At 39.5% G+C, this 25,217-nt stretch overlaps 1 protein-coding gene and 1 long non-coding RNA gene across 2 annotated transcripts in view; one reads left to right on the top strand and one right to left on the bottom strand.

Moving 5' to 3' along the window:
* The window catches only part of lpar2b (lysophosphatidic acid receptor 2b), a 25,340-nt gene extending 6,867 nt beyond the window's left edge, over window positions 1-18,473 (top strand). The window contains exons 2-5 of the mRNA XM_074630791.1: window positions 7,066-7,524; window positions 8,856-9,350; window positions 12,903-13,159; window positions 15,989-18,473. Of these exons, the coding sequence (XP_074486892.1) occupies window positions 7,269-7,524; window positions 8,856-9,350; window positions 12,903-13,159; window positions 15,989-16,084 (1,104 nt within the window). The 5' untranslated portion in view covers window positions 7,066-7,268 and the 3' untranslated portion in view covers window positions 16,085-18,473. The remainder of the gene's footprint in view (window positions 1-7,065; window positions 7,525-8,855; window positions 9,351-12,902; window positions 13,160-15,988) is intronic.
* LOC141765001 (uncharacterized) overlaps window positions 16,523-25,217 on the bottom strand; it is a 23,954-nt gene continuing 15,259 nt past the window's right edge. The window contains exon 2 of the long non-coding RNA XR_012593344.1: window positions 16,523-16,646. This is a non-coding gene — a long non-coding RNA (uncharacterized LOC141765001). The remainder of the gene's footprint in view (window positions 16,647-25,217) is intronic.

The raw sequence follows: 25,217 nt of genomic DNA, 5'->3' as shown, positions 1-25,217 counted from the left end.
GTGCACTGGAACAGATAATGAAAGGCTCCCGCCTCCAGGCTGCACACTGAAATACAACTATTGTTCAGTCAACCACCACTTATGATATCAGAAAATATGTGGCTAGTTTTGACTGTTGATGAACCGGCGAACCGGCAGACCGACTCGTACAGTTTTCAAATGTTAAATGTTGTCTAAAGGCAAGGCAGCTTTATTTGTATAGCACATTTCAACAACAGGGCAATTCAAAGTGCTTTACAGAAACATTCAAGAAATAATTAAAACAGTTATAAAAACATAAAAACATTAAAACATTAAAGATTAGAAAATAAAAACAAGCTAAAAATAAAAGCTAGGATAGAAGCTAAAATTGCATAAAACTCAAAAGAGTAAAAGTTATAGTGCAGTGTCAGAATAAAAGGCACCCGCAAACAGGAAAGTTTTAAGCTTTGTTTTAAAAGAAGTGAGAGTTGGAGCGGTCCTGCAGGTTTCTGGGAGCTTGTTCCAGATATTTGGTGCATAAAAACTGAACGCTGCTTCTGCATGTTTAGTTCTGACTCTGGGGACACTAAGTAGACCTGATCCAGATGACCTGAGAGGTCTGGATGGTTCATAACACAGCAGAAGATCAGAAATGTATTTTGGCCCTAAACCATTTAGTGCTTTGTAAACCAGCAGCAGTATTTTGAAATCAATTCTCTGAGAGACAGGCAGCCAGTGTAGAGACTTCAGAACTGGACTGATGTGATCCACTTTCTTGGTCTTAGTGAGGACTCTAGCAGCAGCGTTCTGAATCAGCTGCAGCTGTCTGATCGATTTTTTAGGAAGACCGGTAAAGACGCCGTTACAGTAGTCAAGTCGGCTGAAGATAAATGCATGGACTAGTTTTTCCAAATCCTGCTGAGACATCAGTCCTCTAATTCTTCTTATATTCTTCAGGTGATAGAAGGCTGTCTTTGTAATTGTCTTAATATGGCTGTTAAAGCTCAGGTCTGAGTCCATGACTACACCAAGGTTTCTGGCTTGGTCTGAGCTTTTTAACATCACAGATTGTAGGTGAGCACTAACCTTTAATCTTTCTTTTTTGGCTCCAAAAACTACGACCTCAGTTTTGTCTTTGTTCAGCTGAAGAAAATTCTGGCACATCCAATTATTGACTTGTTCAATGCACTCACTCAGTGCTTGTATTGGACTGTAGTCTCCTGGTGATAGAGTTATGTAAATTTGTGTGTCGTCTGCATAGTTATGGTAATTTATTTTGTTGTTCTCAAAAATCTGACCCAGTGGGAGCATGTAGATGTTAAACAAAAGAGGCCCCAAGATGGAGCCTTGGGGAACTCCACATGTGATTTTGTTCAGCTCAGATTTGCAATTACCTATAGACACAAAGAAGTCCCTGTCTTTTAGGTAGGATTTAAACCAGCTGAGTGCTATGCCAGAAATACCCACCCAGTTTTCCAGTCGGTCTAGTAATATATTATGGTCAACCGTGTCGAATGCAGCACTGAGATCCAGTAAAACTAAAACCGTAGTTCTACCACTGTCTGTGTTCAATCGGATGTCATTGAAGACCTTAACAAGAGCAGTCTCAGTGCTGTGGTTTCGTCGAAAACCTGACTGGAAGACATCAAAAGAGTTGTTTAGTGCCAGAAAGCTATTTAATTTTTGAAAAACTGTTTTTTCAATTATTTTAGACAAGAATGGAAGATTTGATATCGGTCTGTAATTATTTACTACTGATGAGTCCAGATTGTTCTTTTTGAGGAGTGGTTTGATGACAGCAGTTTTCAGGGCCTGTGGGAAGACTCCTGAAACAAGAGATGCATTAACAATCTGTAAAAGCTCTGAGACCATACAATCTGATACTTTTTTGAAAAGGCCTGTTGGCAGAATGTCAAGGCAGCATGAGGAGGATTTTAGATGTTGTATGATTTCCTCCAGGTATGTCTGATTTATTGGATAAAACTGTGTCATGGTATTTGCGCCAGGTTTAAGTGGACGCAGGGGAAACAAACATCCTGTACCTGCTATGGAGGAAGTGACTGCTTGTCTGATTTTGTGAATTTTTTCTGTAAAAAAGGAAGCAAATTCATTGCAGGCCCTGGAGGATAAAAGTTCAGAGGCTACTGACACAGGAAGGTTTGTTAGCCTGTCGACAGTAGCAAACAGGGCACGTGCATTGTTATTGTTTTTGGTGATGATGTCAGAGAAGAAGGACCGCCTTGCATTTTTCAGTTCTGAATTATAAATGCAAAGTCTCTCTTTATAGATGTCATAATGAACTTGTAGATTTGTTTTCCGCCACTGGCGTTCAGCTTTTCGACACTCTCTTTTTTCATTTCTTACCAACATGGTATTTCTCCATGGAGATTTTTTCTTACCAGAGACAATCTTCACCGTTTTGGGTGCAATGGTATCAATAACATTTGTCATTTTAGAATTGAAATTATCTACAAGCTCATTGACAGAGGTCCAGGGGAGGGTGGGTGTGGAAGAGAAAGCCTGAACAAATTGATCACTGGTATTTTCAGTGATATACCTTTTTGTGATTACCTCTGTCTTATCATTTCTGTGCACAGGAAGAGTACTCTCAAAGAATACACATGAATGATCAGACAGAGCAACATCCATCACTACAACCTTGGAAATGTTCAGGCCCTTTGATATGATTAAGTCCAAAGTGTGTCCCCTATTGTGTGTGGGCTCTGTCACATGCTGACTCATTCCATAGTTATCAAGAACCTGACACAGTTCTTTGGCCCCTCTGTCCTGTTGGTTGTCAACATGGATGTTAAAATCACCAACAATGACTACACAGTCAAAGTCAACACAAATTACAGACAGCAGTTCAGTAAAATCATCAAAAGAGTTTGCACAGTATTTAGGTGGCCTGTAGATATTGAGAAACAAAGCTCGAGAAGAGGAGTTCAGCTGAAGAGCGACATATTCAAAAGAAGCAAAATGTCCATAAGATATCTGTTTGCATTGGAGAGAATCATTAAACAACATGGCAACTCCACCTCCTTTCTTATGCATTCTAGCTTCGCTCATAAAACTAAAGTTGGGAGGAGTTGACTCGATAAGAACAGCTGCACTGTTATTTTGGTCTAACCAAGTTTCAGTTAAAAACATAAAATCAAGCTTGTGCTCAATAATAAAATCATTGATTAAAAAACTTTTTCCTGCCAAAGACCTGACGTTTAACAGGGCTAGCTTTAATGTGCTAGAAGCATTATTATTATTTTTTGGGACATGGTTTGGCTGGCAAGGAATCAATGCTAAATTTGATAAATTAGCACAATCAGTAAAGGTTGATCGGCTTCAACCGGTGACCAGTCAGTCTCAAATATAGCCGACTCTGTGCCGCTGCGAGATAAACATGACAAACACTTTGCTATTGTTTTGGTTTCACAGTAACAGTCCTCCGGCTTTCAACCGGGCAACGCAGCCGGCCGCCCGTTTGTTTTATCACAGTGACGGTCTTTCAGCTCTTTAAACAGGCGGCGAGAGTCACTCGCTGTGCTCTCAATAAGCCACTCAACATTTAGGCTACCTCAAGCGGGTAGTAGTCTAACTTGTCGTATATGCACCACTATTCCAGCTGATTTTTAAGGGGCTGATCACATCAAGACGCGACGCTACAGACGCGGCTGCTTCAAAAATGCCCTTTGGTAAAAGGCGTCGACCGATACTGCTGATGCGCCTGTGGAGCAGGGCTGGGTGCTTAACCAGGCGATCATTAATGTGATTAATGTGGTCTCCCCTCTCTCTCTCTCGCTCTCTCGCTCTCTCGCTCTCAAAGACAGCAGCCTACATGAAACTATCACAACATGAGATGTGAATTCCCCTTTATCTGATAGTGTAGGTATTTAGTTCTCTACACAGTTCTCTATCTTTCATTTCAGATATTCACTTTGAAAACCTTATGAAGGAGTTTCCTCCTCTTTGAAATTCTTTTATAACTTTTGAACTTGTGTACAGACATCTTTTCATGTTTGTATGTGAAGCCTGCTGAACCTACTTTCCCCTTTGGAATACATTTAAATTTAATGCAAAATTACAATACAATGCAAATGTTATACAAAAAGAGCTCTGGTATCGGCAGATATTCAAATTCTCTTATTTAAATGTAGAAAAGAGAGAGAATTGGAGTCAGACCGGTTCCCCCGATCGGCTCAGAAGTCCATCCTGGCCGCACCGATTTCAAATCATAAATATTAAACATGTTCAATATTTACGATGGGATATCTTGTCGTGTGTGAGGAACCCCGAGGACAGCTGATGACGCCGTCACGTGGGAAAGAACGATAGCCAATAGAGAACCAAGCTGACTGAAGAAGGAAGGAAAACCAACGCCATGCTAAACGTGAAGCATTAAGTAGCAGTAAGATGAAGCTCAGAAATGGAGGACCAACTTGTTGATTTGTGTTTATTTAACGTGTCTCCATTAGGGATGCACTTATCCGACTTTTTCAGTCCCGATACCGATAGTGATACCGGGGCTTTGGGTATCGTCTGATACCGAGTACCGATCCGATACAAGTGTCTAATTAATAAGCTGTATCACTGTGTGGCAGTCACTGGGATCATTCTTTTATGTGTAAGACATCAGGCTTGACTTAAACATCGCTTTCGTAACTTTGTCAAATAAAACGTAACAAATACTGATATAAATGTACTGATTGTTATTTATTATTAAAATAATAAACAACAGGAATTTACATTAATTACACTTTAAGTGTAAACCTTTTTAATGCAGCAACAAATTGGTCAAAATTAGGTATTATATAACGCAATAGTATATAATGTATATAGTATATAAACATAGAATTGAATTTAATAGATCAGCCCGATTGCCAGCGACACCTGATCCAGCTATTTGAGTCAGTATCGGCCCGATATTCGGTATCGGTGCATCCCTAGTCTCCATGACTTCATCCATCCATCCTTCGTGAATTTTCAGTACAAAGTAAAAACATCTCTAATTCTTCCTGCCCGTCGTCCGCCATATTTCTTTACACTAAAGTCACTTTTGATCACAAGAGATTTTGTGAGATTTCAGTTCTTTTAGTGGGGACTCTTGTTGTTCATGAATCTGTTAGTGTTTTGGCTGTTTTGGCCAAATCGTTGCTCTCCACACACTACAAGAACAAAACTGTTAAATTTATCATAACATGTCTCACATTTTACACATCCAGTAAGATTTGAAACACCTTTTAGTGTGAGCCAGCCTTAAAGCTGTAAAGCAGGGAGAGGAGGTGATGGGTGTGTCCTGATATAGGGAGGAAGTGGAGGGAGTGAGTGCGTGCACACAGTCTGGGGTCGAAGATCAACTGGAGTACAAACGGTTGATGGATTGCTGGTGTCTCAGACTGGGACAGAGGCCTACACGGGAAATGGAAGAAAGTCTCCGTGTCTCACTTCCTCTCTGCACGCCGCACGCCTGAGAACATTGTTCAGTCACACAGACGCACGTTTGCATGCACACACTCCACCAACGCTTCATTATTATTATTATTATTATTAATAATAATAATATATTCCTGCAGACTCATTCTTCCTCTACTGTTTTACATTTGAATCAAACCCTTAAAGTTGTCTCATCCATCATGTCCTCTAAAGTTCTCCCTCTTTCCACATTTTTCTGTTGTGATTTGGCATCTTGGAGGGAGAGTGGCTCCCTCCCTCCCTCCCTCCCTGTGTGTGTGTGTGTGTTTGGATTGAGATTGAGTTACATAGCTGGATTGTGTAATTGTGAGGTGTGTCTCTGCTGCAGGGAGCCGCTCTGCTGTTTCCATTGTTGAGAGCGAGTTGAACTTGGAGCCGGCGGTGCGTTACGCGTCGTCGTGCTCTGCGCTGGCTCTCACTGGAACATGGAGAATTATGTGAGGGAGTGTTCCAAACGCACCGTGCGGGTCGTACAAGTTTACCGTAAATACAGGATTAAAGCACGTTATTGTTGTTGTTGGCCACATTTAGGCTGAGCTGAGCTGAGCCCTGAGCTGAGGTTGGTTTCAGTCATAATGTTCCTGTTGGGACTTGTCAGTCCATGCAGATGGTTGGTCTTAATGTCATAATAATGTTAACGGCTGCTGCTGATGATCAAGTGTTTCTGGTTTATGGAAGTAAAAACGCTCAGCTTTATGAGTAACATACATCTTTCCTGTTTGCATGAAAACAGCATTTTTCATTAGTCGATTAAAATATTGAACCGCAAATTAATCACATATTTTTTCATCTGTTCAAAATGTATCTTAAAGGGAGATTTGTCAAGTATTCAATACTCTTATTAACATGTGAGTGGACAAATATGCTGCTTTATGCAAATGTATGTTTATATTTATTATTGGAAATCAATTAAAAACACAAATCAATGACAAATATTGTCCAGAAACCCTCACAGGTACTGCATTTAGCATAAAACAACATGCTCAAATCATAACATGGCAAACTGCAGCCCAACAGGCAACAACAGCTGTCAGTGTGTCAGTGTGCTGACTTGACTATGACTTGCCCCAAACTGCATGTGATTATCATAAAGTGGGCATGTCTGTAAAGGGGAGGCTCGTGAGTACCCATAGAACCCATTTACATTCACATATATTGACGTCAGAGGTCAATGGAACCCTTTGAAAATGGCCATGCAAAATTTAGAGCATGTTTGGAGCAACATTTACTCTCCATCTCTGAAACGTTTCTCCGATATTGTAGCTCACTAGAGCCTCGAATTGCTGTTTGTCATCTCAAATGTATGTGATATCTGGATTCTGGCACCCAACAACACAGCAAGGTGACATTTTAAATGTGTAACTTTAGCCCACTGCTAGTGTTAGCCTTCAGTCTCCAGCTAACACCGTGACCTCATCATGACGTCGACACAAAAAGGGTCATCAAAGACATCACTTTGGACTTTGAGGAACTGGGATGCACATTTTTCACAATTTTCTGACATTTTTTATAGACGAACGATTATTCTATAAAATCTATAATAATAGTCAGATTAATTGATAATGATCCGAATCGTTAGCTGCAGTTCTATTCGTGTTTGTGTTTGTCGTCTTAAACTAATAATTAATTTGTCCTCAGACTGAAGAGCAGCGGGTCCAGACAGCCGTAAAGACCTCCAGTTCTCACCTGTCCAGCTGATGGCATGCCGATTTCCATCCCACCAGAGAGGCGGAGTCTGAATGACGCCCTAGACCGTTCCCTCTGCTTCCTGTCTGCAGCGGCGCTCTCATCTCCGTCCTCTCCAGCTCTCCTCTGATTCTACATCCAACGGATACGTCGCCATGGATACAGACACCGACATCTCGGAAAATTGCTACACCAGTCGTAATGTCAGCTTCTTTTACAATAACAGCGGCAAGGTCATCAGCGACCACTGGCGCCACCGGGACTATCTGATCGTCGTTCTGGGCATGATGGTCTGCTTCATCGTCATCTTTTCCAACCTTTTGGTTATCGGTGCCATTTTAAAGAACCGACGCTTTCACTTCCCCATCTATTACCTGCTGGGTAACCTGGCTCTGGCTGACCTCTTCTCAGGTACGACTGGTTTAGTACTACAAATGCATCTGATACTTCAAGGTACTTTAGATCCAGTTTTAGTGCTGCTGCAGTTCAGTCAGAAACTTATAATAATGATATTCTTGGCCATACTGTCTCTGCTGGTTTTCCATCTTACTTTCATATTTTTTCAGTATGATGGTGAAAAAGGTATTAAATAGCATTGTATTTGGTATAAAAACTTGGTATACGTTATATACAAACCATATTTTTCGTTGTGTTTGTTCTGTACTCTAGCTCACTTCAGGTTCACTGCAGAACGTCACCTTGAAATAGATGAGAAATGTAGAAATTGTACCGTTTTTGTACAAATGAAAAACACTGTGCATCTCCATGCTGTCTGTTTATAAAGTTAACCAGGATGCTTCTTCGCTAGGTTTTAAGTTTGGTAATGTTGACGTCTAAAGTGCTGCGTCATGTCGTGTCTCATCTGGGCAACAAATGTGATCAAATTGTTGCTTTCATGGAGAGCTGATTAGTGTAGATGCTGGGAAATCTACAGTGACGCATGTGAAGACGCAGAAAACAATGGCAGAGGGTGTTTTATCTCGCTTTCAAATGCTCTTAAACTATGGAGGACGAATCCTGCCAAATTCCGAAATGCATAAATTATTTGATAAATATATAAATATGCCATTAAATGTACCAAAAATAATATTAAAAATAGATGTAGCCATTAATTAATTGATCAAATGTGACATATATTGATATTTCTGTTTAAATTATTTTTTTTATTTATTTACCTTTGTATTAATTCACCTTTCCATCTACTGTTCCATTTAATTTCCCCATGTATTCATTTATTTATTTACTTTTAAATTTATTTATTTATTTTTGCTTTTAGTTTTTCTTTAATTTATTTTGAAATGTATTTATTTATTTTTTATGCTTAATTTACCCTTTCATTTTCCTCCCTATTTATTTCTTTATACATTTCTTTATATTAATTTTTTATATTTTTGATGCGTTTTATGGCATATTCATTAAGTTATCCAGTCATTTGTTTATTTAAAATTTATTTAAAAAAATAACATTTATTTTATTTGTTCGGCAGGTTCCGTCCTGCATATTAAAGAGATTTTTTGGTTGTATTATCTTAATGTCTTAATATCAACATTGTCACCTGCAACACAAGACATTGTCTTTTCATTTTTTTAATAGTGAAGTTTGTGACTTTGTGAATACAAACCATTTATACAAAGTTCATCATGCATTTAGGAGTTTTTCCTGTTCTTGGTAGACAAGAAATGAATCCTAAAATGCCGACTGTCTTTATTTCTCTGTTGTTAAACCCAACTTTCCTCTTCCAGGTGTCTCCTACCTCCACTTGATGTTCCATACCGGTCCCTGGACCAGTAAGCTGACTAAGTACCGCTGGTTTGTGCGTCAGGGGCTGATCGACACCAGCCTGACCGCCTCGGTCCTCAACCTGCTGGCCGTGGCCGTGGAGCGCCACCAGACCATCTTCCAAATGCAGCTGCATAGTAAGATGAGCACGCGGCGCGTCTTCGTCATCATGGTGTTCATCTGGCTGGTGGCCATCATCATGGGCCTGGTTCCCACCATGGGCTGGCACTGCCTGTGCGACCTGAAAAACTGCTCCACCATGGCGCCAATGTACAGCCGCAGCTACCTGGTGTTCTGGGCCCTCCTCAACCTGCTGACCTTCTCCATCATGGTAGCCGTCTACACCCGCATCTTTATCTACGTGAGGCACAAGAGCAAGCAGATGTCTCAGCACACCACCCAGATGAGACACCGAGAGACGGTGTTGAACCTGATGAAGACCGTCTCCATGATCCTGGGTGAGGAAGCACACACACTGATACCTGCTTTTAACTACGTGTTCACATGATGGCTGCATCACGTATTCTGCGTTGGTTGTGCACGTCTCAAGATGCAACATGCACATGACTAGTAGGGGCAGTGCAGTGATATGACAAGGTCAGGGGTTAGTGGGGGTCAGAAGGGGTCGGCAGCCACAACAATGGCGGAACGTTTTGAAGACGAGCTTATAGACCTGGGCTGCAGTCGAATAGTCCTTTCTGCTTAGGAAGGTTTGGAGTGAAATGACCCGGAAGTATCTCAGTAGCAGCCATGACGAGAGCTATTTGAATTCTCCAAAAAGCTGAGGAAAGGAGTTTCAATGCTTCCTTTCTTATCTCCTTTAGCATAGGACACACTGGAGCATCCTTTACTAAAGGAAAAGAGAAAATAACATCCCACAATTCCTTGCGGCCGCAGCATTTAAAGAGACACACCATTCGACCGTTCATAATAACCAACTATATGATTATCTTGCACATTATTTACATACGTTTATATACTAATTGTGATTCATGTTTAATTTGAGTGGACAGTGACAACCATTTCGTTTCACTTTATTTTTAATTAATTATTTATTTCGAACATGTAACAAATACCAAAACAAGAATAACAAATAAAATGAACAGTAAACAAATAATCATCATAAATATATATAGCAGCAGGAGGACCTATGGTATCTCTCTTTCACACACCGTGGGTGAATGAGCCTGTCATTGAAAGACCTATTTAAGAACGCACTGGGGGAACAGCGCCTTTTGTAGTCTTCAGAACATTGTAGTTTCACCACAGCAGACCCGCGTCACTAACATCCGCCGCCGTCGCATCATAATTACGGAGCCTAGTGAAAGTGCAGTCGGATTCTCTCAACACCGCGGTTGTCTTTTCCTGAGTCCTTCTGAATTCACCTTCACATCTTTCCTCGACCTTGTGATGTTTTCCATCGAGGTCAAGGAAAAGTGGTTAGGAAAAGACGTTAGGACATAATTTTTGGACTTTTTGAACGCAACCCAAGTCCGCAATTACCGGCATCTGTACGATATGTCATCGTCGCTGCACAGTGGTTGGCCGCCCTATAGGGGTGTGACAGTGAGGAAATTTTCCCACCGGTTAATAAACTTCTTTACCGTCAGGTGTCTGTGTGTTTCGCCTCTCCGGTCCAGCTTTTGCTGTGGGGCTGGTCTACCTGGTGCCGCACACACCGGCTGTGAACGCTCCATTCTCCTCGCAGTGATTGCCTCATTAACATTATGGTTCCCTTATAGCATTGGGTTTAGATTTGAAATATTGCCAAATAAGCACTTTTGCTTTTCGCTTCGACACCAAATCCTCCGCCATCGTCTTGTCTGTCAACTCTCTCTCGTCCCGTGTGTGTGAAATCTGACTCCTGATACTCTGATCTGAAACTCTGTATGGAGCAGATGCATTCACTTTCAGTTTGTAGCGTCCGTCGTCCGACTATCTATTGATAACTTGCCGCTGATCCGTGAAAATGATCTAAATGGGTTTTATTTCTGTAAAAAAAAAGAAGCAAAACGACGGTGGTGGTGGTGGGTACGTTATGTAATCGGTGTGTGCCCAACCACCGTGTAACACCGGTAACAGTGACTACCTCAACAAGCCTACCGCCCTACTGCATATACGTGCTAATTTTGGTGGATGAAGGTTTTATGAAGGGGATTGAAAGTTATTTTTCGGGGCCTTTTTAATCGTACAAACCCACATATAATGTATATACCACAGGTTCATTTTACTCATTTTGCTCTTTGTACAAGAGATTCCACACTGTTTTCAGCTTACCTGAATCTTCACAGAATAAAATGACAGCCTCTTAAACACCACGCAGGCTCCTCTTTCAGCTTGTCTGCACTTGTTAAACCAGACTTTAACCCACCAAACGTACATCCATTCCTTCCCTCCTTCTCCTGCCGCTGACTCCTCTTGTTTCCTGCTGAACTGACCGTGCGCCCTCGCTCCTCCTGCTCTCGTACTTTGAACCTTGGATTAAATTCCTCAAAGTTTTAAAAATGTTGCACATCTCTGTGCCGTCGCTCAGCAGCCAGCACCTCTGGCATGTGATGAGGGCGAAGGAAAACCCCAAGCATGCCCTGACAGGCATCTGCATAGCTCAGTATGACTCCACGCAGAGTGTGTAGGGGGAGTGTTCCTCTACTTCAGTTTATGACCTTGAGACTGAGGATATCTGTTCCTCATGTCTTCACGTTGCTGTTTGAGGGTTAAGACAATCTGCAGATCGGAGGTTCAGCTTGTCGTTGTGACAGTTGAGGTTGTGGTCGGGGGCTTAGGAATGCATTACACATCGTGCGTGCGAGTGTGTGGTACCACAACGTCTCCACATTTCCGTCCGTACGTGTGCATATATTAGTGCTGGGAGTGTGTGCACATAATGAATTCCTGAGTATTATGATAATGAAATCTGATCACAGAGACTAAACCCAGTCCACATGCTGACATGTTCTGTATCTGTGTGTGTGTGTGTGTGTGTGCGCGTGCATTGTCTACAGAGGAATTTACAGTACATTCCCGTTCTCCCTCAGCTAGCCCCCCCATCCCTTCACATTCTTTACAGCTCTGTCTGCAGTCGCTTCATTTTCACGCCTTTTTTTATTTTTTTTTATTTCTCTAAGGCCCTGTTCAGACCTGGCATTAACATGCGTCCTCAGTGACCCGAACACAAGTGGACAGCTTTAAGTACGTCCGTTCACACCTGGCATTAGAATGCATCTCAACATGCGTCTTGAGTGGCTCACTTCATCGCTCTATATGCAAATAAACATGTAGTAAACACACGGCTAATACAGCAGACGTTGTGACCTAATATTACAGGAATGTCAGCAGTAATATCCTACATATTTGTGAATTTGTGTACATTTTATTAACGTTTTTATATCATCAAAACAAAAAGGTTATTGTACCGGCGGTCCCCGGGGACCTTTGCGCAGCCGGCACCACTGCCTTTGCCAGGCAACAGCGGGGTGCAGAGCTTCAGAGAGCCGGGGAGGAGAGCGAGCGGGCGGGTGTCAGCTCCATGCAAAGCAACGGAACAAAAACACAGACACATCTCCGACAATATGATAATAATTCACTTGCATGCCTAGTCTGACAGTCTGTATATATGTAGCATATAAACAAGATATATTTTAATAAAATACAGTCGTACCGACCGGATAGAGTGGAGCACAAAAGCCATTTCCATGCCGCGAAGCAGACAAGCGATTGCGTCTGCCTGTCTATTCACATGAGGGGTGCAGAGATCCGCGGATCCCAGCGGGATGTCAGTAGAGTAGGCGGTCCTTAATGTAGCCCAGGACACATTTGCATAAAAGAATGTGGTCATATGTGGCCCAGACCACCTCTGAATGTGGTCTGAAAGATCGGATCTCGATGTGTCCTCAATGCGTTCACACCTGTACTTAAAGCTGTCCACTTGTGATCCGATCACTGAGGACGCATGTTGATACCAGGTCTGAACACGGCCTAATGCTCACTGTTCCTTTCCCGCCCCCCTACAGGCTTTTTCGTGATCTGCTGGACACCCGGCCTGGTCGTGCTGCTGCTCGACGGTCTGGGCTGCGAAAAGTGTAAGGTGCTGCGCTACGAGAAGTACTTTCTGGTGCTGGCCGAGTGCAACTCCTTCGTCAACCCCATCATCTACTCGTTCAGGGACAAGGACATGAGGAAGACCTTCAGGGAGATCCTGTGCTTCCTGTGCCGGCGGGGCAAAGACAGGAGCAGCTCCGGCGTTTACTTTAACACCCTGGAGCAAGAGGTACTGTCTGAGAGCAACGGAGCCGACGGCGGCGCTCACAAACAAAACAGCCACTGACTGTAGATATCTGGTTACCATGACAATTTGAGGTTACGTTTGAATGCGTTATTTTCATTTTTACCTTTCACTCCGAAAAATAAAATCAGAAAATTATGGTTAATGATGATTTTAAAAACATACAATAACAATAACAATAATTAAACTAAACCACTATGAAACTTTAACAGGTCTTTTTTTCTAAATTTAATTCACTTTAAGCAGCTATAATTATCACAATAACAATTTAGTAAATTAATTTTATGAAAACAAAGGTATCTGGTAGTGATGAACCTGCAGAGAGTCATCAGCTAAATCTTTATGTAGCTTTAGTGACTTTCAGCTCGATGTTAATCGATCTGGTTCACACTTGTAGGCGCCGCGTCTAAAACACATGGAAAACGGCAGCCGTGCCGCTTCATCCTTTTATCCAAGGTACTTTGGAGGTTGCGCTCTCGTTGTGCCTGCTGTTACTAAGCAAACAAAATTAGCGTGCTGCGGTGATGATGATGAAGTTGTGGTAATTTAGCGGTAAAAGCCTCACTGACTAAACTAAACAAAATCAAAGATGCATTTCCAGCACCGTAAATCCCTCACAGTAACCACCATTAACTTCTGACACAAAGACTAAAGGAGTAAAAGTGACCGTTCTGATTGATTCGGACGTGCAGAAGTGTTGTTGTGTTTGCTGCACTCCAACAACTCTTTATCTCATTGGTTGAGCTTCATGGTTTTGTTTGTGTGGCATCAAATTTATCTCAATTCTGGACTCCAGATGGGACATTATGAGACATTATTTACACCCACAAAAGTTCTATTTTGTAGTGAAATTATGAATATATTTTGAGCAAATTAAAATAACTATGTGAGTTCAGTTGAGTCCAGAGCTACGATAGTACATCATATCTGTACAGAGACCGGACCAAACTCTGTGTATAAATGGATGTGTATAAACCACAGACTGTCTATGGTAGAAACAACAACGTCGCTGCCGTATTTATGCGTAGATGACTTTATGTTGAGTGTTGATGGAGCAGCTGCATAGCCTGGCCCTTATCTGTCCAAACTCCATTCAGAAAACAAGCATTTTAAAGGTTGTTTGCTTGTCGTCTTGCAGACAGACCTGACAAAGCATGAATTCAGACTTTTTACAAATAAACATCATTATGTAGTTATTTCTGCATCATTTTGATTCGTTTATTGCAATTAAATCACAGCACAATCTGCTTATTTTGGGTTCATACCGCAGTAGCGACGTGTGGCTTGCTAGATACAGTCAGTGCAATGGAATTGTATGTGAATACAGCTCGCCGCCAGGTGATGTTATGAACCCAGACACGACAGCGCTTGGTTTTCTGACATATCTGTGACTTCCACAACATGTACAATGCAGCAACAGTAGTTATTTCTTCGCTGGTTGATGGAGGAAAGAAAAGTTGTTGGTATCGTTGAAGACAAACTCCTTCTCCTCTCCGGCGCGTATAGAGCGAATGAACAACAAAAGATACCGGCGGTCCAACTTGCGCGAGTTGGTTTGAACACAGCATTAAGGCGAGACATGACGGGCAAAAACAGAATTTTTCGTGCATTTTTCCTAAATTCACCAAAAGTTATCATTCGAAAATGCCTCATTTGCATATTTAAACATAACATTTCACTTGCCTTAATGCATGTTATCAACTGGGGAAGTTTTATGGCGATATCTTTTAGTTATTTATTTTACTCTGTTCACCTGTAGAGTCTCTCCTCTCCTAACTTCTCCAGTTTATCTGCATATTGTGTTACAGTGCGTCACAATTCAGCCAATCAGAGAATTGGAGGAGGTAGATTCTCGTCTTTGTTTGATAATAATTTCTCTACAAAATATAATCTGTGTGCGTGCAGATAATCTCAACATGTGTCCCGTCCTGCACGCAGAATTTAGACACAAATAAAACTCCATACAGATGTGCGTTCATCCTAAACATGAAGGAGTGACCTCCATCGCTCTGCGTCGGACTATAAACACCGTCACCCCGTTGTCTTCGTTCATAGGCAGCGTGTTCTCTGGGTGTGCGTGTGTGTGTATGTCTTAAAGCAGTCCAGATGTGTGCTGCTGGTTAGAGCGGCTCATGCTCCGTTGCCACATTTCCTCTGACTGGTTACTCTGGTATGTGTGTATGTTGGAGGCATGCACTCAGTCACACACACACACACACACACACACACACACACACACACACACATGCAGCCTGTTATTGCTGCTAACAGAAAGTGCAGTCGTGTGTGGTCTCATTTGCGTGTAACCTGGTTCACAGAAACATTGTTTTACAGATATCTTTTGTCAGTGACGTTGAAATTAGAGAGGTGGGAGATGTTGATAGTAAGATTAACAAGAAGTTAGACATTTATGGATAATAGTAGGCTATTAAAGGGATAACTGTATATATTCAAACTATATTCTGCCTTCAGATTTCATATTATAGGCCTGCTTTATTTTGACGGTTCAGAAACATTTTGCTGTGGGTTTATTTTTGTACAAACATTGTTCAAACTAATATGAATAAATGCATAAATCTGCCTACATCTGTGATGTCATGTCTGCTTTGCGTCATTGCTTCTTTAACACCAACGTGTTTTATTCTCTCGGCTCCTTTTGCTCTTCGTGCTAGTTTGATCGTGATTACTAACCCGTTTTCTCTCCTTTCCTTTTTCCACTTCCTGTTACTTTCTGCTGCATCTAATCCCTGTTCCTTATTTTCTTTTTCCCTCTCCTGATTCCTTCACCTCATCTCAACTCTTCTCTGTCTCTAGAACTATAGATCTCGCTGTGCCGAGCCGGCCGAGAGGAGCAACGGGTCGCCTCTCATTTGCGGCTCAGCAGACATCCCTGCTTCGTCAGAAACCTGAACTCAGACAAAGACTGAAGACATGCAGACAGACTGATCTGTGTATGCTCGCGTAAACAAGCCTTCAGACCCGCGCTTCCTGTCGGGACAAGGTCAAAAACTGTTCAATCAAACTGGATCTATACCTGTGCTGCCGTCAGACAAAAGAAGAACTCATTCACTTCTAATATCAGCTGGACGTCTCTTCTAATTAAAACAGAAGCAAGAGGCTCGTTGGCGCCGCGTCATCGACCTTCAGCAGAAGACCAGAGGCGAACCCTTTGTTACCGGGCCATTCAGACGACATGGAGCATTGGAGAGCTCACTTCCTGTTGAGACACAAATGAAACGCCAGTTCTCGGTGGCAGAAGAATCAGCACTGACGGCCGCTGAACAACCAGAAGAAATGAGTGAAAGCAGAAATATCAGCTCAAAGTCATTTCCTCATGATGGATTCATGTGTGTGTCAGTTTATTAGATACACTGAGCTAAAAGTAATGCAATCTAATTAGGGCTGTCAATTAATTTGAATATTTAATCGTGATTAATTGAAAATTAATCACATTTATTTGTTCAAAATTCACCTTAAAGGGAGATTTGTCAAGTATTTAGTGGGCAAATCTGCTGCTTTATGTAAATGTATGTATATATTTATTATTGGAAATCAATTAAAAACTCAAAACAATGAAAAATATTGTCCTGAAACCCTCACAGGTACTGCATTTAGCATACAAATATGCTCAAATCATAACGTGGCAAACTCAAGCCCAACATGCAACAACAGCTGTCGGTGTGTCAGTGTGCTGACTTGACTATGACTTGCCCCAAACTGTATGTGATTATCATAAAGTGGGCATGTCTGTAAAGGGGAGACTCGTGGGTACCCATAGAACCCATTTACATTCACATATCTTGAGGTCAGAGGTCAAGGGACCCCTTTGAAAATGGCCATAGCAGTTTTTCCTCGTTAAAATTTAGTGTAACTTTCTCAACAAGGTAGTATGACATGGTTGGTACCAATGGAGTCTTTAGGTTTCCTAGTTTCATATGATACCAGTATCTTCGATCTGATGCTACAACCTTCGAAAGATTGAGTTGCTTTCATGAAATGGATAGTATAGTAAAAGAAATTAGTGGCGTTAATACAAATCTGTGTTAACAGCCCTATCTTCTACACATTCAGGAAAGTTGTTCACAAGCTGCAGCTGTAGAGGGCGCACGCAGCGGCATGACGGCTCCCCACAAGTAAAGCCAAAACATCTGGATCGCCTCCCTGTTGGCTGGCTGTTAGTTTAGGAAGCGCTTGATTTGATATGCAGCAGAGTTTTCTGTGAGCGAAGCATTTTAAACTTCAATATCACAGTTGATCGCGTTCAAATATCATGATTTAATATTCAATTAATTCAACTCCTCTCTGAAACCTTTTCAACACAAACTTCATGAAGGAGGGTTGACTGCAGGTCTGTTGCATTAGACTGCTTTAGTTTTAGCGCGGTGTACCTAATAAACTGGTAACTGAGTGTAAATGGAACCAGGGTTCATTTACACCTCAGTACGACTCTATTGATGACCTTTATAAAAGGAGTAGAAGTTGTAAGTAATGATCATTTACCCATATCTTATTGATCAGTCTCAGGCTATTATTAACAGCAACATGTGGGTTGCCAGGTATTGAAAGATGTCTAACTTGCTCTGTGTTTGACTAAGTGCAGGAAAACTCTCTCTTATTGCAGAGCTGCAGAGCATCCAGACCAAAATCATTTCTTAAGACCTTCAGAGTTACTGTCTGCTGCTGCTTTTTAATCAGAGCTCCAGCCGCCTGCCGGAGCCTCCCGGCTGCCGTCCGGTTCAGAGTCGCTGCCTGCAGGTCTGTTTTTTTTATCGATATTTACAGTATGTAACTGTCACCACCACTTTGTACAACTCCTAAATGTTGGAGTGTTAGCGGTGGTATGAATGTTACTGCATTTCTTGGATTATTTAATGTTATAATCATAAACTTAAGATTGAAAGACAGCTAATTATGCTGAAAGAGGATAAACACCAATCAACCTGGCAACTCATTAGTTCTTCTTATTAATGGCTTATAACTGATTTAAAACATTACTAAAGCTTTAGTTAGAATTTAAAGTGTAGAAACCATTTCTCCATGTGTTCGTCATCCTCATGGGTTTATGATTCTGCTTCGATAGATATTTTTATTTTTTACCCAAATATTTTAATACCATTAACAAAGTGGAGGAGACACAAATCCTCTCATGTGCAGTTACGACGCACATTTTATTCTAGATTTAACTGTTTCTCTTAAAGGGCAGGTCCATTATTATTATTATTGTTGTTTTTATGTTTTTTTTTTACTAAAAACAATAAATATAAAATGGAAATTTGACAATAAAGGTGTATCTTAATGACGTTATGTATACATTTTTTCACTTTGCATCGATAATATTGGAACATTGAATCAATATATCGATCCAGATCGATGGATTTTTACTCCCCTAACAGTTAAACTAATATAGATTTTTTTTTTTAGGTGTCTAAAATCTGTTGTCCTGCTGCTCCCGTCTACAGCCGCTTTACCTCGCCGTCAGACAGCCCTTTCTGACGGCGAACTGAAGACGTTATATTGCTCTCTTCAAAGCCACCAGACTCCATTTACAAAAACAGTAATTTTACCTCTCAGAACACGACAGTATACATACAACCCAACTTCAAAAAATCCAAACTACCCCTTTCTGTTATTTCCAAACTTAGCACAGCTAACATTGACTCAGCTAGTGCTAGCGTTCACATTATTGATAACCTTATTGATTAGCTTACTGTGGTGACCTAACGAGTGATGGAACAGAACGCAGATGGACCCGCCCTTTAAATGTCAACGTGAACTGTTAGACTTGTAATGTTCTGATGTTTGTTCCCTATAACGCCGTAATGTAGTGAATACGCTGCGTCTTCTCTTGCATCACTGTTTGCCGCGAACACTGTGGTGTTTTTCATGATGTTAATTAGCCTCTTTTTGTAAATTGATTGTGATTTAAAGCTTTATTTATGATCACATTGTAATTGTAGATATTATGTACAGTATTTAGTGCACATAAACAGATTTGCCATCAGAGGCAACTAAAAAAAAAGCTAAACAAAAAACACCATAAAGGGAAATCAAGCTTCAAGAGGTTAATACATAGAAATGTTTTAATGTTTAAACTGTATATTTTCATCCAACATGAGTTAGCGAACAGAACAAGTGTGGGTAACACTTTATAATAACCATCATTAATAAATGGTAAATTAATAGTTAGTTAAACTTTAGTTAATAGTTATTTTACTGTCAACAATGACATGATAATGTTTACTAATTGTTGCTGTAAACATTAACTTCAACTAAATGCTATAATTTTTATTTTATCATTAGTTTGTGTAATATTAAATAATTAGTTTATAATTTCTATATTGTATCACAGCTGATAAGAGACAACAATTACATTCTGATACATTAGTAAAGTACTTATTAACAATATTTGTTAGTGATTACGATTACAAATGATTTATAAATATTTAAGAAATTGTTTGTAAAACATCTATAAATATTAGATAGATAGATGGACCAGAAACCAATTATTAACATTAACGTGTTACAAATATCTATCTAAATAATGTTTATATATGTTTGCAAATCATTTGTTAATCACTAACAAATACTTAATATATAAAATGTTATGTGTGCAACAATAAACTATTAAAACATAAATTATAGCATTACTAATACTAAGTAGCTGTTATTACCATTTCATTGTTGGTTAACAGTTAATTATTTTATTATGAACAATGAAATGATGTTTACTAATTAAATAGTAATGCTGTAATTTGTGTTATTTTATCATTAGTTTGTGTAATATGAAATAATTAGTTTATAAATTATATATTGTATCATAGCCGATGAGACGACAACAATTACATTCTGATTAGTATTAGTTGATAAGTCTTAACATTGTATTGTTGCACACATATCATTTTATAAACTATATTAAGTATTTGTTAGTGATTACGAAATTATTTGTAAACAATTATTAAAAAACCCCAATTATTAATCATTTACAAACTATCTATTTAAATAATGTTTATAGATGCTTTACAAAGTATTTATTAACTATATAACAATTATAATCATCAGTTGCAACTTTATAATAGCATCCAAATAATGTTTATAGATTATAAACCAATTATTAACTAAATATCTATATGTATATATTATGTCAAATATCTGGACCATAAAGTTTATAGATGTTTTGCAAATCATTTGTTAATCACTAACAAATACTTACTATATAAAAAGTTGTGTGCAACAATAAACTATATTAAAACATTAATTATAGCATTACTAATACTTTGTAACTTATTAATTATAATTTCATTATTTGTCAACAGTGAAATAACTATTAATTAAAGTTTAATTGACTATCAATTTATTAATGATGGTTGAAATGTGATATTGCAGCTGATTTGTGTTGATATGAAGATGTTTATAGGAAAAAGCTTTTATGTAACGCTGTGTCTCATTTTCAGGCATGATGAGTAAGTGACATTATTAAAGTTAAATGTTGTCTTCCTGCCACATTCGAGGTTCTTTCTGTCTGAATTAGCTTTGGGACTCTTGTCGTTGCATCACGGCGAGAGGGAAAATCTCTTCTTGATGTTCTCTCCTATGTTCTCCAGCCCTCCTCCTCCGTCCTTCTTCTTCTTCCTCCTCCCCGGTGGAGACGTCTGCGTCCACTCCTTCATTGGGTTACCGAGGGAGAGTCTTTTCAGCGGCGACGCCTCTCTCTTGTCTGTTGATTTTGAGAATTTGTTGTGTGGATGCTTCTTCTCCTTCTTCAGGTTATCCAGGTTCAGGTTCAGTTTACTCTTCTTCTTGCGTTTCTTGTTGGGTAATGCCCCCTTCAGCTCACTCCAAGCATTGTCCAGAGGCGACTTCTTCTTCTTCTTCTTCTTCTTGTCCCAAATAAAGGTACTCTTAGAGGAGGAGCCACTCTTAGAGGAGGAGCCACCCATAGCCAGCCGACCTGCAGGACAAGGAAAAATACTTGATATTTAACCCATTTGTGCCCATTTTTAATGTCCTTTGGTTGAAGGGTTCTCTGGTTTTTCTTCAGTACAAATGTGAAGAAATCTTTAAAAAATCAGTGAAACCGATCTTATCATACTATATCTATTCTTTGGGCACATGGCGGGATGCATCAGCTTCAATACAGCGCCACAGGAATGAGTCCTAAAACCTGGAAATGAGTTTCATTTCAGCACTTCCTGTTCCCTCGTTTGGAGGTCAATGGGTTTTTAGTTAGATGTGTGAAATAAGGTCTGTGGTTAAAGGGACTGTTATAACTTCTTACACGTATAAATCATTGCTGGTCGGTGTCCCATGCGCGCTCACGTGTGGCTACGCTGCTCAGACAAGACTCCAACACAAACTACACAGAAGCACCAAAACCGCAAAGTTATATCTAGTGAAGTCCGTCTTGCAAAACAGTGTTGGCCGCGGTCGAAGGACGCGAGGGAGACCGTAGCTTTGGTCTCCAGGGCCGGAGTCACAGCTCCTCTGCCTGCTTGCCTTCACTCACAAACCGCGCTTGTTCTCGCTCACCTCGCTCCACCTCTACACGTGCATGCGCGCACACTACACACTGCAGAAGAGTTAGTTTAGCTCTGAGAATATCTAGCGAATATACAGTGGACGTTTGTGCAGAAATAAATGTCGCTGTTAACAGGCAATTTCTGATTCTTACATAGAGTCCCTTTAACATAAACTGAAGAGATTTTAACGTTTTTTTCTACGATATAAAATACGTCAGTAAATAACCCAATGCTGAATTTTGAAGCCTATATGTGTCTTAAAAAAGGCGGTTGCTAACAAGTGGTTAAATGAGACTACTAAACATCATCACGCCCGACTCACAGCCTCGTTGTGTATACTCCCGCTCATTTGACCATGGTGTAGTTTGTTTATAGCCTAACGTTAGCTTTTTACTTCTAACGATTTCATTCACGCTTCAAAAATCATAAAATGGTGTTCATTTGTGGAGATTATCTTACCGAACAAAACTTCTAAGTATCATAAACGTTTGTTTGCCGTTGAGCCTATTTTCTACAATAATCCAAAACCCAATGGAACAATCCCATTGGCTTGTTGTCAAGGGAACCAGGGCGATGCTAACTTCCTGGTTGACCTACAAAAATACTTCATCTCTGTAGCACTCCATAGACTCCATTATATATTAGGAAAAAAACAGTCGACCCATGTGCCCAAATACTAGATTCAGTGTGATAAGACAATGTCTGTATCTCATAAACTACGAGGAGCACAATCAAGTGTTCAGTATACAGTAAAAACTCATAACAAGATGAATATCAAAGATATGCAGTGTGAAAAAATATTTTGTATGGAAAACATTTAATAAACACAATGTTAGCATTTTTAATTCACTTTTCAAAAACTTTGACTATTGCTAAAAGTTAGATTTTTCATGTGATCTAAAATTTTTTAAAGTTGTACCATTAGATATTTGCACAGCGTATGTCCGCACCAAATTTCAAGACTTTAAACCTGTCAGAACAAATGTTGTGGCATTTTTCCTTATCGGACTAATATTTTAATTATTTTTTTAGGGTAAAAAAATTCAGATTTTTGTCCAATATTTAAAATACACTATCAGAGTTTTTGACAACATGTCAAAGGGAAATCCAAACCACGTAAATCAAAGTCAGATTAAATTAGGTATTCAGCTGCGTCTAATATGTAAATAATTGAGGTATTTTTTGCTTCCAGACGGAGAATTATTAGTAGAATATGAGTTCACTCCCAATGCTGCAAGCAAAGCTCAAAGTGCTCTTGTTTACATTCACAAAAAGATGTCAGAACAAACCTTATGTCTTCTCCGCAGTGAGTCAGTCTGTTGGCAGAAGGTCGTGTTGCTGGTCTGACTTGTATCGTCACGTAGAGGGTCTGATGGACCACATCACACTGAGACAACGATCAACCACCTGACTCTAACTAATGTGCAGCTGCCAAACAGGGAAAGAACAAACTGGTTCTGTGACATTTTTTAGTGACTGACTTTCCCTCTGTTTTTGCTGATCCAGTGACGCCCAAAAACCTACGCCCTGAATGTTCACGCACACTTACAGTGTGTACTGTACACGTGTATTTGCTGTGTGCAACAGGCCGACCGTTGCTGTGTGCAACAGGCCGACCGTTGCTATGTGTACTGGACCGTTGCTATGTGTACCGGACCGTTTCTATGTGTTACGGACTGTTGCTATGTATAATGGACCGTTGCTATGTAAAACAGATCGTTGCTATGTATAACAGACAGACCGTCGCTACGTGTGACAGACCGTCGCTACGTATGACAGACCGTTGCTACGTGTGCTGCCCCCTAGTTGTGCGGAGCAGGTGGCCAGGTATTACACATTGCACCTTTAAAGGGCGGGCTGTCCAAGTGATTTCAGTGAAACTAGAGAGCGCCGTTGGTCCTCGTTCATTGAGTGTTGCATTATGGGAATAGTGTTTACTATTGTATAGCTAACAAAGTTACTCTAACTGTTACATTAACACACATTTATGTTATTAGATTTCCCTGCATGTCTTTAAACCGTAGGAGACAAGAGCGACAGTTTAAGATTTCTTCTGTTTGCTGCAGACGAGGCAGTAGTAGTAGTTTAATCTGAGTCGATACAACCACTTTATTTAGACTCTGTGCAGCAACCAAACAGCTTCACTCATGTTCAGATTGTGTACTCTCTTCTTCTCTTCTTGTTCGTGACTTGTGAGCTGTGCTCACCAGAGCGGTTTCCTGTTGCTTGCATGCCACAAAACGTTTCGATATGAATACTAATGTCTTTATTTTTTTTCTCCATTTGTTAGGGTTGCAAAGAACGCTTGATATCACGTGATGTGATTATCTTGGTTTTACTGTTTCTGCACATACAGACCACAATTTGTCTGTCACTTCAAATGTGCTGAAGTTGGGTATAAATTTAACGCTGTGTTGACAATTTTACTAGTGTGTTGCTGCACTAGTGGTTTGTACTGCAATAGTAAAAAAAAAAACTGTAGCAAAGTATACAGCCAATGTTTTTTTTTCATCATTTAAGACTGATTGAATATTTATTTAATATATTACATTTTATTTTGTGACCTTTAAATCCTGCATGAAAAAGGAGCCACTGTATTTTGGATGTAGTTTCCTTTCATAGTAAATTACATGTTTCCATACTTATAAAGCTGCTGCCTGTGAAGATAAATGAGGATTTTATTAATCAGTCAAATTTTATTTATAAAGCACAAATCATACATCAAGTGCTGAACATAAAGAGATAAAAAGAACACAAGTTGAATAAATAAATAGAAACATTTAAATGAGTGAAATAAAGTAGAGCATAATAAAACTAGCAAGTAGGTAAAAGCCAGGCTAAAAAGATGTGTTTTAAGTTTTCTTTTAAAAGATATCCACTTTCTGTTCCCCTCAGTATGGAGGATGGAATCTGCCAAAATACAAAATAAATAATAAATAAATGACTCAATAAATAAATATATATCATTAAATGCACCAAAAATAATATTAAATAAATGTAGGCAATGAATAAATGTGACATAAATTGATACTTCGTTTTTAATTTGTTTAAATTTTCTTTTTTCTTTATTTACCTTTGTATTAATATTTAATTAATAACTCTTCCATTTAACTTTCCCTTTTATATATTTATTTATTTTTGCATTTATTTTGTATTTATTTTGTATTTATTTTTAAATGTATTACTGAACTTATGTATTTATTTATTTATGCATGATTATCCTTTTGCATTTTCCCTCCTATTTATTATTATTTATTTATTTCTGTAGTCACATTTATTTATTTATGCTTAACTATGCAAATCGGGGCTGTCATAAATAAAGAAGCAATTTAATTGATAAAATGTGACATAAATTGATATATCTATTTAAATTTGCCTTTTATTTATTTTAATTAATTAATTTATTTTTGCATTTATTTTTTGTTTATCTTTTTTTTAAAATGCATTTATTCATTATTAAATGTATGTATTTATGGATACATTTATGCTTCATTATGCAAATCAGGGGGCAGTCATGAATAAAGAAG

This window comes from Sebastes fasciatus, chromosome 3 (assembly GCF_043250625.1).
Source record: "Sebastes fasciatus isolate fSebFas1 chromosome 3, fSebFas1.pri, whole genome shotgun sequence".
Taxonomy (NCBI): domain Eukaryota; kingdom Metazoa; phylum Chordata; class Actinopteri; order Perciformes; family Sebastidae; genus Sebastes; species Sebastes fasciatus.
Note: the sequence above shows the minus strand (reverse complement) of the source record. Positions and strands in the feature narration are given on the sequence as shown.